The sequence below is a fragment of the Nannobrachium achirus genome, assembly GCF_963921795.1.
Source record: "Nannobrachium achirus genome assembly, chromosome: 7".
In the NCBI taxonomy this organism is placed as follows: domain Eukaryota; kingdom Metazoa; phylum Chordata; class Actinopteri; order Myctophiformes; family Myctophidae; genus Nannobrachium; species Nannobrachium achirus.
The window spans coordinates 26,605,193-26,619,523 of NC_137816.1; the positions used below are offsets into that span (position 1 = coordinate 26,605,193).

Genomic DNA, 14,331 nt, shown 5'->3' on the forward strand with positions numbered 1-14,331 from the left:
TGCCTGTTCTATGCCCATATATGGAGATCGTTGATGTCACTCATTACAGATAAATGCAACCGAATATAGCAGAGCACACACTAGCCCGATCATATACTGTTGTATAGCAACAGGTTTTCTACAACCTGTTGCTAGAGAAAAAGTGAGTATGGATGGCCAGGGTCCAAAGAATGTAATACAGTATTCTGGGGAGATATACCCAAACGCACGCTCCAAAAGACAGACATCCCAAGCGCGGTACGGTCTACCTGGTATTCCTAAACGTAACCTCAGTAAACTATGTATAAACTATAAACCTAACCTTATTCCTAACCTTAACCTCAGTTAAACTGTGACAAAACCTAACCCTATTCCTAAAATAGCAGAATGTATCATTTATCATTTATAATGCCTCATGTTAAAGTGTTACATAAATGGTTCAAGTTGTCATGTTAATCCTGACATCATCAACGAGGTGCGCAGCTGTTTTGCTTATGGTGAAAGGCCACATGCAAAACCTATGCAAATTCATGCAAATGAGGAGTGTTGTAGGTGAATTCCAGGCTGTCTGTGGCCGATGGAGCTGATGATAAGCTGCTGAACCAAGCTGACCTCTGGGTCTCTGTCTGAAGTCTTATCAAGTCCTCTCTCTGGGTTTTGTCAATGAGAGAAAAGGGGTTGGACTTATGCATATCTCTTTGCATATCACCTGTACAGTGGTTGAAACTAACAGTGGTGGAAAAAAGTATGCAAAGTATTACATTTACTCTAGTACTGTACTTGGGTACAATTCTGAGGTACTTTACTTTACTTACTTTACTTATTTTTTCTATACTACTATACTAATACTCCAGTACATCTTTGAGGCAAATATTGTACTTTGCAGAATTAGAATATTAATACAAAACCTACATCAACCATTTAAGCCCTATTTTATCCTTTTTTTGTGTGAAAATAGGTGATCTACAAGCTCACAGCAGACTGCATTGTGACGTGTTGTGAACTTGCAGATCTGATGTTTTTATAAATATTTGATTTTTTTCATCATGATATGTGACATTCTGCAAAATGAACTATATTTTATGACAATACTTTTGTACTTTCTCTCAAGAATAAGTATTCTTCCACACATTCATTTCTCTGATGGATTTTATGATAGGAAAATCAATGACAAAGGAGACAATGTAAGGGGAAATCCTGTCAGAGTATTCAGGGCAGGCTGGTGGGTGGGTGGGTGGTGGGGGCAGGGGCGTCACAAGGGGTAGGAAAGTGGGACTGAGTTACTGGGGCCCACGGTGGAGGGGCCCTAATAACTTTATCTATTGAAAAATAGCAGATATACAAGCTCACAGCGCGGCACCGAGTGCCGCGCTGCGAGCTTGTAGATCTGCTATTTTTGAAAAGTCGTGAAAATGTGTGAAAATCTTTGAATATAATGTATTTTTTAAGCGAACATTTGTAACTAAAACTTTGCTTCTGGGGGGTCCCTGGAACTAAATATTTTGAGATGGGGGTCCGTGGCCGAATACCTACCATTTTGGGGGTCCTTCACATAGATACATAGATTTTTCAAAAAACCTTAGAAGGATTTGAATTATTCAAAGATTTTCATGATTCTTCAAAAATAGCAGATCTACAAGCTCACAGCGCGGCACTCAATGCCGCGCTGCGAGCTTATATATCTGCTATTTTTCAATAGTTAAAGCACAGGGGCCCCACAGTGAATCCTTGTACCCGGGGCCCAGAATTTGGTGCAACACCCCTGCTGGTGGGTGGGTGGTGGGGGTGTCTCCTCTCCTCTTGACAGTTTCAGATGGTAATTGTAAGCTAGGTGCAACGTGACAAGTGCCCCTCAGGTCAATAAGATGTTTGCTAACACGTCCACGCTGCCTGAGACCCAAGAGCAATGCTGGCACCAGAATACGAGGAAAAACAAGAAACGGACAGTCTTTTAAAGATGATAATGATATGATAAGAATCCATGATGATGTGTGAATGTGAATGCGTGGAGAAGATTTGCGATGCCATGCGCATGCGAGAGTGAGGACTTGAGCCGACACAAACTCGGGACTTCTAGATCACTACGGCCCTCCTGTCTAGCATGATAGCATCAGCGTCAGGAGCTCTGCAGTGTTGCTAGCTATGCTGTCATGTCGCAGTGTGTGGCACTGGTGGTAAAAGTAATCACATTCTTTACTTAAAAGTATCAATACTGCAATGTAGAGATACTCTGTTACAGTATGGAATTAACTCGATTAAAGTATGGAATTAAAAATGTAAAAGTACAAAAGTATTGGCATCAAAATAAGCTCACAATTATGTGCCACATTGTGAGCTTGTCGGCTATTTTCAAGTGGCCGAAATGTATACAGAGCTGAAGTGGTTACTGTATGCTTTGTAATAATAATCAGAATACAAAGTTAAATAATTGTAGTGTAGTAAAAGTATAATATTTGCCTCTGAGATGTAGCGGCGTAGAAGTAAAAGTACATAAAATTGGAAATACTCCTGGAGGAAAACGTTTAAAAATACCTCAAAACTCTACTGAAGTACAGAGTAAATGTACTTAGTTACTTTCCACCACTGCTAAGTAGGTGGTGCCGTGGGGTGCCTCATTCCCCACCTAGCAGAGGCTTCAGACTATGAGCACATTTTCAAACCCCCAAACCGGAAGCCTTAAATCAATAGTTCTCAAGTGACCTCAGGGGTCCTCAATGTGATTCAAGGGAGTCCCCCCACTCCCAGCAAAATGAGTTCAAACACAACGTTTCTGCTATTCGGCTATATTTTAATACTGTTGTAAAATGTTGGCAAATCTTCTGTTATTAGTGTGGTTGCTTAACCCTGGTTTTTGACATTATCGAAACGAAGCGGATAAAAGCGCCAAACCTTTTTTGAGGCTTCTTTAGGACCTAACGATGGATTTTAGCCTTGGGTACCAAACTTTATTTTGAAGTTTACCCATAGAATTATCCATATCAAGTTGGGCTCCCATCGACTTTCTATACAGGAGGAAAATACCCAGAAAGAAATCTGCTTTAAGTAGGATGTGAGGGGTCTAACTAGGGGTTTGTCATGATTCTGAATCCATTGCAAGCATTTGTTTTGCACAAAAAACTTTCCTTGGGCTAGAAATGGCCCCCAAAAACACCCAAAAAAACTGTGAAAATGATGACTCATCACTAAACCATCGTTTTGTGGGGCCATTTCTAGCCCAATGAAAGTTTTTTTGTGCAAAACAAATGCTTGCAATGGATTCAGAATAATGACAAACCCCTAGTTAGACCCCTCACATCCTACTTAAAGCAGATTTATTTTCTGGGTATTTTCCTCCTGTATAGAACTCTATGGGTAAACTTCAAAATAAAGTTTGGTACCCAAGGCTAAAATCCATAGTTAGGTCCTAAAGAAGCCTCAAAAAATGTTTGGCACTTTTATCCGCTTCGTTTTGATACTTTTGTTAAGCCAACCCACTATATGGGGGTCCTCGGTACAGATCCATGACCAAATACATCAATTTGGATTCTTTGACATGCATGTGTATATGAAATGAATGTCCACGTATATACGCGGACATAGGTGTATATGTAAGTATAATATAATTTTGTGGTGAAAAGTGAGACATTGGAGTGTTTTTTGGGACTCCAGACGCCTAAAACTGGGACAATCTCAGACAAACTAGGTCGGACATCACAACGTGAGCTGATCGTCAATTTTCACAATATTTATCTGTGGAACCGAGTCAAATTAAACGTAATGCCTCAACCCCAACAATTTCAAGTGCGGGGGTCCCCAGTTCAAATATTATTATTTTGGTGGGTCACAGTCTGAAAGGTTTGGGAACCCTTGCCCCACTGTACCCCACTGTACCACAGTATATCACATTGTACCACTGTACCTAATAGACCCAAATAGACACCATCAGATCCCACTGGAAACGACTGGAACCTATTGAACAATTGAATCAGAAATTAACACTGTTGGGCCACAAGCCACATGTGAGCCCACAGCTATAAGGATGTCTGGACATTCCCGTCTACAAAACAATCCTTCAGAACATCTATGAAGGCATTAATATGCAACTGAAATTAATTTGAATGAATCTAACATGTCCTTGCAATGTGACATAAATAATTTGGCTGAACAAATCAATTAATGATGAAACGTGTGAATGAATGAACCCATATCTACAGCACATTCATATTATTCACTAGGAATGTGCTGTAAATATTGGAATGCTGCAAGTATGCTCGGCAAATTGAACACCCATTCACTCTTTTTATAATGAAGCAGTAGCAATAATGGATTTTTTACACGCATTCCAATAAAGTACACATTAAAGTCCTGAGTGGAAATTAACATTGAAGATCAAATAGTCAAATAACCCTCACTATAAAATAGTAAGATAAATGAACACAGGACTTGACTATGTGTGCCTGTGGCCCAGAAATGGCTAAAGTTGAACCTGAATACCAACTGTATATAGAGACCTTTGTATTCCTTTTATAAATAGTCTATCGGGTGGAAACCTCATATATCCAAAACTATTACAAGCTTGAAACACGGCTGTAGCTACTTGTGTGTGCCGCTGTCATAGGGCGTTAATTTACAAAAAAACTCAAAAGTTAGAATATGAAGATAAGAGTTTTCTACCTGACGGCAACAATATATAAATACATAAATAAACAAACGAATAAATAAATAAGATATATTGTTATTGATGGCACAGGCAGAGGAGAATGTTGGCCTCTTGTACTGAGTGACAAACAAACCCTCTTGAATGTTGAATGTTAGTGTTAGCTTGTTAGCTTAGTGTTAGCTTGTTAGCTTAGTGTTAGCTTGTTAGCTTAGTGTTAGCTTGTTAGCTTGGTGTTAGCTTTAGTGCTAGTGGCTAGCGGAGGGAAGCAGGCCACGTTCAGCAGCGGTCACCACTGATCTGGGTACCTAAACCTAGTAGACACGGGAAGAACATGCAAATCTTTTGAAATATATATATTTGTAATGTAGGAAACGAGGAAAAAAAGTTGAATATTTACTCGCGACCCATAAAAGTTGGTCAGCGACCCAAACATGAGTCCCAACCCACTGTTTGGGAAACAGTGCCCTAACAAGCCCACAAGCCGTTGTCGTCCCCCAACACACACACACACAGGAGCTGACCCCCACCTATCTGTGTTCGCGGATGACTTCACAGAACACTCTGCCTATGGATCTTTTCCAGGGGTCATTGTTGTGGAAGCACCCACAGCTGAGAAAGAAGCTCCTTTCATGGGGAAAAGACTTCGTTTTCCCCTCATCTTTCACTGGCTTACTTCAGGGTGAGGGCATGGCCGAACGAAGGGTTAAAAAGAGTGTGTGTGTGTGTGTGTGTGTGTGTGTGTGTGTGTGTGTGTGTGTGTGTGTGTGTGTGTGTGTGTGTGTGTGTGTGTGTGTGAAGCGCGAAACGTGCCGTCTGAAGTGTGTGCGTGCGTGCGTGCGATGTCAGAAGCCTTCAGATTATGAATAGACACTTCAAAGTTAAAAAGATAGACAGTGTATGTCTCCCCTTACCACCAATGCACGCACGCACACACACACACACACACACACACACACACACACACACACACACACACACACACACACACACACACACACACACACAGCCATTATTTACCCTGGGTGAGGGGAATGATAAAGGGGTAAACTTGCACTGATTGGACGGATGTGGTATCATCCCAAGGGGTTATATAGCAACTGACCAATCAGCATGGCTACATTTCCATTGCTGAACAGGTGATCTTGGTACTTAAGGAACACTCCAGCATAATATGGACACGTAAATGTACAATACGGACGTATCAGTGGAAACCTTGTATGTCCAAAATCATTATTATGTTATTATTTAGTTACAAGCTCTTGTAAATACTTTTCATTAGTTCAAAATGTAAACCCACAGACACACTTAACCACTTTCAGTCTGCCTTCCCTACTTTGGGCATGTCATTACAGGCGAACATTTTTGGAAAATATCCAAATAGCAGTGGAAATGTTCCAATTAGTTACTTTTACATGACCCTGACGCGTTATTGGAAATGACACCCGAGCTCCAGGCGGAGCCGCTCGATTGTCCACGACACTGCAAGCGGCGCGCAGGCCAGCGGACCTTGGTCCTGCTCTTCGCCCCCGAGCGCCGCAGGCGCGAGTGGCCGCGAAGAGCGCCGCGCGAGTTACGAAGCCGTGGTGAATGCAATCGTTATATTTATGCCCAGGCCGTAAGGCCTGGGCAAGCCCACGATAAACGCCCTGTCCAAGCGACTACAATGGAGCGCTCCCTAGCTCCGCTTCAGCCAATCAAAAGCTTCGGTGGGCGGGGTTTCCCTGGAGCTCGGGTGTCATTTCCAATCACGCGACACTGACATGCAGCAGGTGTCTTTAGTTTCGGTGGTAAAATGATAAGAAATGATTGAAACCCACTTCTAAACCTGGGTTTTCTTGTGGCCGTAGTTGCCGTACATTAACTCTTCTTAGCACCTCGCTGACACACTGGACAGACTGGGGGGTTGACCAGTAGTGGACATTGGACAATGGGTTTCAATGGGCTGTTAACTGCCGTCTTTTGTGTTGTTAAGTAGGCTACCCAGAACAGTAGTGAGAGATAGCAGCATGATATCAGATTGAGGGTGGCTGTTCTATACATGATGGTTTCTATATTATTGTTGCAGCCTGTCAGGCAGAAATCTCCATAACTTTTTGTGTTTTTTTTCTCTCCAGAAATTAACGCCTTACTTGATCTTACTGCAGCGTCACACGAAATCATCAAAAGCTTGTGAATCTGCTGCTTTTGCGTTTTTTTAATTTGAATCCTGGGGAAGTAACAGTTTTGGACATAATGAGGATCCCCCTCGACAGAGACAATATATCAAACAAAATACACATACATTTAAAGGTATATTCAGTGATTGTATTTCATTCAAATACAAATATAATTGGTATATTTTCCATGCATTCTCCTCACTAGAATGTGTGCTGACCATATAAGGACTTCCTCCATGGCCCATGTTACGAGCATAGTAGCTAGATTCGGTTTTCAGAGGTGGCCAGCCAGTCCTCGACCAATCAGGGTAGAGTATGGCCGTAGTTATGTTATGATGTTTAGTTATGATGGTCAAAATAGAGTCAAAATAAAAGTTTTGAGAACCACAGTCGCTCTGAATTAAGAACATCTGCTAAATGCCTAGATTGTATACTACTGAACTCATAAAATGCCACAGTCTCGTAGTAAATCAGTATCATACATATCCTGAAGCTGGAGACGTAGGCCTACCGATATTCAGTGATTGGGTCTAATGATCAAAACGAGAACATTATAATGGTGTAAAAAATCTTTAAATAACAGATGACCCCCGGCCACTTTCATTATCACTGAATACACCTTTAATGAGGATGGCGTCACAGGCCACCAGAGGATTTGCGGACCCCTGATTTATCTAAATGTTGGGACCCCTGATTTATCTAACAAAATCATCAATCAGTGAGCCGCGAGATAGAATCATTAGCAGTGATAGTGCGTGTTTAAGTCACTACATAGCAATACCGTTAAAGTCAGCTGAGTATTTTAGTGCAGACTGCCAGGGGCCAACTATTCAGAAATTTGCCTATTGCTGAGGAATATATCAATCACATTCTTCAGCAACACCAGGAATGTGCCAATAACGCTGCAGGTGAGCCTGGCTCCTGTGTGTGCGTGGCGTCTCATGACTGCTGAAAATAACGTAGAAGAACCAGTGAGCTGTGCATATCCTGCCTGTTTGGAACCTTATTTGTAATTGATCCTCAAAATGCCTGCTCATAACGTCTTGCATTGTATTTTATTTTAATGTTTCCACTTTGGACAGGGCACGTACTAGAATGTGACTGGGCTATGGCAGATTGTTTGAAGTGCAGGCTAGTTGTACATTTCATTTGTGGGGGTACTGTAACACAAAATACTTCCGAAAATAACAAATTGTTGAGAAAGTAGACTACCTTGTAATGTTTAAAGTCGTTCTCTCTCTCTCTCTCTCTCTCTCTCTCTCTCACACTCACTCACTCACTCACTCACTCACTCACTCACTCACTCACTCACTCACTCACTCACTCACACTCATTCACTCACTCACTCACTCACTCACTCACTCACTCACTCACTCACTCACACACACACACACACACACACTCACTCACTCACTCACTCACTCACTCACTCACACTCACACTCACACTCACACACACACACACACACACACACACACACACACACACACACACACACACACCGTCCAGATCATTCATACTGAACAACACTGAATTAGGAAAATGCATATTCTCATGTTACATTTCGGTACATAGTCTGTCTACATCTTTTTTCCTTTTTTCCCCCTGCTATCTGGCATACAAGCACACTTTCCTTTGGGGATCAATTAAGTTTGATCTCATCTGGGTCCCATGATAACATCTCACCCTATATACAGTAATTAACAACTATTAGTCATGGCATCACTGAAAACAGTGGTGGAAAGTAACTACATTTACTCAAGTATCATAACTAATGTACATCTCTGAGGAAGTACCTTTTCACTTTCCGCTACAATTATTCTAAATCCTTAGTTACTAGTTGTTACATTGCAGATTTAGATTATTATTACAAAACAAATTAAACCACCCTGAGTCATATTGTAAGCTAGATCTGTAAGTTATTTTCAAACAATATGTGAAATGGAATTGCCATTGGTATTACTACTTTTATCTGAGTACTTCTTCCACCACTGTCTAAGATCAGGACAGTGGAGGGTCCCATGATAACATCTCATGCACTATAAAACACTTAACAACTATTAGTCATGGCATCAGTGAGAGTTCCAGACTGAGACTGGGTCTAGTTTGTATCATTGGTGCTCTCACTTCAGAGTCAGTGGGCTTGAGTCTGACTCGGCTGTCCCTTTAAACACTTCCAACTTCCTTCCAGCAGTTACCATAATGCCGCTACAATTTGCCCACAGCAAAAGTCACATGCTCCCAAGTCCCTTTGTTTCTTTCCACAAACCAGTGCTGTGCACGTGAGAAGTGTGGGGCACAAGGAACAGCTCACACAGGACAGCAGCAGTGTTGAATTTAGGAACACATTTAGCTGAAAGCACTTCTAGTGACTTTGGGATATGTACATAAATGTTTCTTATTACAATATTGTGTTCTCGTTTGTGAATACATCTTCATAATATGTTTTACAGGTTGTCCATCTATATGCAGTTTAGATATTAATACAACATTTCACAATGATATAGTGATATTAGCTTGTGTTATCAAACAGTCAAACATTTATGATCGATCATCAATATGTGTTGTTAGATTGTTGTAGAAATATCAGGAGGAGTAGAGCTACAAGTCACTGATTCACGGAAATAAGTATAAACCTTTGAGCTTTATAACCTTAAATAAAACTCAAGTGAAATAACCAAATGTTGTGCAATAAAGGAATTGCACTCAATTCAGTGATGTGGGCATTAAATAATACTTAACATAGACCTGTTGTACTCACATATAACCACTGGCATCACATAACAGCACTGGCTCTCAGGTCTCGGGACCCACATGGGTTGGAGGGTTCCAGGGAGTCCCTAGAAAAATGAGGAACAGTTTAAACACTTTTGCCATATTCCGGCTATCCGAAAATAGCTCATCTACAATGTCACAATGTGTCGCATGGCTGCATCATAGCATTGTGAGCTTTTAGATTAATAATTGTTGACAAATCTTCTTTTATGCGTGTCCACGTCCCTGCCACAAAATATTTACAAATGTGGTGTCCGAGGCCAAATACAATTTGGGGGTCTTTGACATTAAAATGCTAAAGAACCACTGACAAACACAGTACAGTATGGAATGGGACTATTAACATTCAAATTCAGTGGTGAAATGTGAGGCTGTGATGGCAGGGGACAATGAGCAGCCACAGGCGCCTACCACAAGCATTACGGTAGCTACTCAATAGCCCAGAGAGGAATTCCAGGAATGTGAAAAGCTCCAATTCATATTGAAACTAGATTAAAATGAGTACAATTTACACACAAAGTGGTGTCGTCTGCTTTTAACTTCACGGGAGAATAGAAGACGTGTAGTGGGTGTACATTAAGACGGCATTGAGGCGTTCATTGACAAGTTCTGAGTTTTTTCCTCACATTGTTTGATGGGACTGTTAATGGCCACTGGTTCTGGTGGCTGTGTGTGTGTGTGTGTGTGTGTGTGTGTGTGTGTGTGTGTGTGTGTGTGTGTGTGCGTGCGTGCGTGCGTGCCTGCGTGCGTGCCTGCGTGCGTGCGTGCGTGTGTGGTTTTGTTTCTTCTGGGCCCATGGGTATGGGTCAATGTGACACAGATCAATTCTTGTACAGATAGTGTTCTGGAAGGGAGCACGCTGCAGCAACAGGACTTTGATAGGGTTATCGATAAACATTGAGAACTTTTTCCAGTGCACTGAACTTTTCCCCACATGAAAAGTTTATGCCGACATCTGCCTAGTAACAGCAATTCCTCCCATTGGTGCAACCCCAGTCTCCTCCCGCTTCTTGTGTGTGTGTGTGTGTGTGTGTGTGTGTGTGTGTGTGTGTGTATGTGTGTGTGTGTGTGTGTGTTTGTGTGAGAGAGAGAGAAAGACTTTAAACATTACAAGCTAGTCAGTCTACATTCTCAACCATGTGTTATTTTCTGAAGTATTTTGTGTTAGAATATAAACTTTTCATGTTCTCTGTGTGTAGGTTGTGTAGTTTCAACATGTTGTGGCCATATTACTGTATATAAAGTGAGAGTATATTACATTGTTGTGACTGTGACAATGCCCTTTTAACACAGCCCAGTCCATGAGGACTTTGTGTTTTTAGGTGAAATATTGTGTCATTCGGGGTCGGAATAAACCAGCAGCATTGTGTGAATAAAGAGGCTGGTCCTAATGGTCCATGTGCTCACCTCATGTCCGCATGGGAGGGGTGGGAGGGTTGGAGGGTCCCTGTGTGCTGCTGGCACAGTACATACTGCCCCCTAGTAGCCGCTTGAGTCCACACACACACACCACACACACTCAGTGAGCTCCCCTCCCTCCCCTGGGCAGAGCAGCAGACCACCGGCCCAGAATCCTGATGCAGACGCTGGGCCGGCAGCCAGAATAGACCCCCTCCCTCCCCTCCCCTCCCCCCACACCAAACTCCTCGGTACCCCCCAGCCCCTCACCCACACACCACCCCGACCGTCCGCCACCACGGAATCCAGGGACCTTCCATTACCATACCTATAGGATATAAGGAGAGGGAGGGAGGGGAGACTTTTTTTTTTTTTTTTTTTTCAAGAGAAGCGAGGTGGGGGAGGGAGAGAGGGGGTGGGTGGGGGGGCTTCTAGAGTTTATCCTCTCTCTCTCTCTCTCTCTCTCTCTCTATAGACTCTCCTTCCTAGCGCGCTCCCTCGCAGACTGCCCGTCGCTTTGATCTCCCCCCCGCCGGTCCCCCCCTCCCCCTCCCCCTCTCTCCTCCCCCCCGCCCACCCCCTCCGTTAACAACAGCTGACGTCACCGCGCAGGCAGAACGAACGCTCGCCCCCGCGTTCCTCTCTCTCTCTCTCTCTCTCTCTCTCTCTCTCTCTCTCTCTCTCTCTCTCTCTCTCTCTCTCTCTGGCAAAGCGAGGTTTTGTGTGTGCGGGCTGTGCGGGTCGTGGCTCAGAGGACTGTAGGACAGCGGAGGAGAAACAAGCAAGCTGAAGCAACACACAGAGCGGAGCGGAGCAGCATCCAGACACACTATAAAACAACCAGGAACAAAGTCATAACACCTCTCCTCTCCTGCTCTGAAAGAACAGAGCAACTTTTAACCAAGACAACCCCACCTCCTCTTCCTCCACTCCTCCTCACCAGAGAACAGGATCTAGAGAAGAAGAAGAAGAAGAATACTGTTAATAATAATAATAATAAACACAATAATAATAATACTATGGAACACCAGCTGCTGTGTTGCGAGGTGGACACGATCCGCCGGGCTTACCAGGACGTCAACCTGCTCAACGACCGGGTGCTGCACACCCTGCTGCGGGCGGAGGAGAGCTACCTGCCCGCTGCCAACTACTTCAAGTGCGTCCAGAAAGACATCGTGCCCAAGATGAGGAAAATAGTCGCGACGTGGATGCTGGAGGTTTGTTCTTTTATATTATTACAATCAGTGTGTCCTCAAAGAAAGTGGGGGTCCAGGCAAGGGACTCTCCAATGAGTTCCTTTTTAGGGAGGTCTCAGATTGACCCTTACAAGCATGTAGGCTAACTCTGACAGTGTACAAATGAAACCAAATGGAGCCGCAACTTCAAGGCTCCATTTGTACACTGTCAGAGTTAAAGGGGGAGACCTTTTTTGTTGTTCCTCTTTTTTCCTGATTACGGAGCGCTGCTTTTGGTTGTTCTGCTCGAATGTGGAGACTTGTTGTTGTGATCAATGCACTTTGATCGGACCGGCTGTGATGTGAGATGTGTTGGGAGAACTAAACACTAAAGTCTTTGCTTTGACTCATCGTTAATATCTTTATAATTGCAGTGGTGTCACTGTAGCGTGCATGTTACATAAACGTTCCGAAAAACTATGTCCTCGTGTGTGCGTGTGTGTGTGTGTGTGTGTGTGTGTGTGTGTGTGTGTGTGTGTGTGTGTGTGTGTGCTGTGCTGGGTGGTCCCCTATAGCAGACATATGACTTATTACAGCAACAGGACATGTTACAGTTTATATACCATCAGCACAGCTTGTCACTCGTCAATCCCCGCATTTCTCGGAAAATCTTCCTGAAATGTAATTAACGTTGGAAGGGGGAAAAATATTCCAAATTAAAGAGCAATGTACACGTATGCAGTCTGGCCCGTGCCAGTATTACGCAGCCATCTTTGTTGTCGTACGAGAAGCATTTTTAATATCATTAAAAATCCCTAATAATGTCAGAAATGACAATAACCCAGTCCACTGAGTGACATACGTGTCTATATCATAAGCCGTGTGTTTGTCCGCACATGTAACGTCTGATGCTTGTGAGAACTTGTAAAGTTTTGTTTTGGTTTATGTCGAATCGTCTTCATGTCGAGGCTCGGTCGTGAAAAAAACGCTCTTTTCCTCCGAAAAGTCGAAATCAGAGCGATTTAAACAGTCGGCTTTGATAGCTCACTCCTTTGTCGACATTTACATGCGGTTTCGGACGGATTCCGTCGCGGCCTTGTATTTTTTAATAATTTCTGAAAGTGTGCGTCGCCGACCCGGCCAGAAATGTCGCATGGTCCACGTGAATGCACCTCGCCGTGGAAATTAAATTGTTTTAATGTCTTAACGTGTTCCAATTCGACATATCTCGGTCCCAACCGATAAAGCATGCTTCAAGGAACATTTACATGCCAATTATGTGCGCCGGGCTAATTTTTAGACATTTATAATTATTTTTTGAAAAGATGACGAAGTTGAAAATCGAGAGTGAAACTCATGCGTCGACGCCACCTTTGTGTGTCAGACAGAACTGACTGGAAACTAATTTCCACCAACTGTTATGATAAGAGTCTTATTGTAGAATAATAACGTGTCGGCTTTAAGATTCGGGGCTTTCTGCTGCTGTGGATGCCTGTGAATTAGGTTGTTTCTCAAACTTTAAAATGTCAAGGTCTCCCCTTAACTCTGACAGTGTACAAATGGAACCAAATGAACCCGTGACGGGTTCATTTGGTTCCATTTGTACACTGTCAGAGTTACAGACGTGTAGGGGCCAATTTAGACCCCCCTAAAGGAACCTGGAATGTACTTTGAGAACCACTGAATTAGCCTATATCACTACATTATGCAGTTAAATCAATGAAGGTGCACCAAATGTTTCTCGTCTCTTTGCGTTGAACTATTTCGTTTAGGCCAGTGGTTCTCAAACTTTTTCATGTCCAGGACCCCCAAACTGACACTTATTAGCCTGCGAACCCCTCCATTTGAAAATATTTACCAGGGACCCCCATAAGAGAAGATGCCATTATACTTACAAGGACCCCCAGTTTGACATGCATTAGGCTACGGACCCCCATTTAATGTCATGTCTATCTCTGGGACCCCAATTTAGGCCTATATATATTGTGGCTAAAATGAATGTTAATTTAACTTGTGAGAGTGTATACATGGTAACCTTCATTCTCTGTGTTACATACCCATAAGGGTCCATTTGGTTCCTATATCATTTAGTTGGTGACCCCCTCAAGGACCCCTGGGGGTCCCCGGACCCCACTTTGAGAACCAATGCTTTACAGCGCCATTTGACCCATTTCTGTGTATGTAGCAGTAAAATGAACACTGTGGATTT

General features: G+C 43.0%; 1 protein-coding gene across 1 annotated transcript in view; it reads left to right on the top strand.

Annotated features, from left to right (window-relative positions):
• Positions 1 to 11,669: 11,669 nt before the first annotated feature.
• Positions 11,670 to 14,331, top strand: part of ccnd1 (cyclin D1) — a 10,696-nt gene continuing 8,034 nt past the window's right edge. The window contains exon 1 of the mRNA XM_080730520.1: positions 11,670 to 12,164. Coding sequence (XP_080586646.1) covers positions 11,967 to 12,164 — 198 coding nt within the window. The 5' untranslated portion in view covers positions 11,670 to 11,966. The remainder of the gene's footprint in view (positions 12,165 to 14,331) is intronic.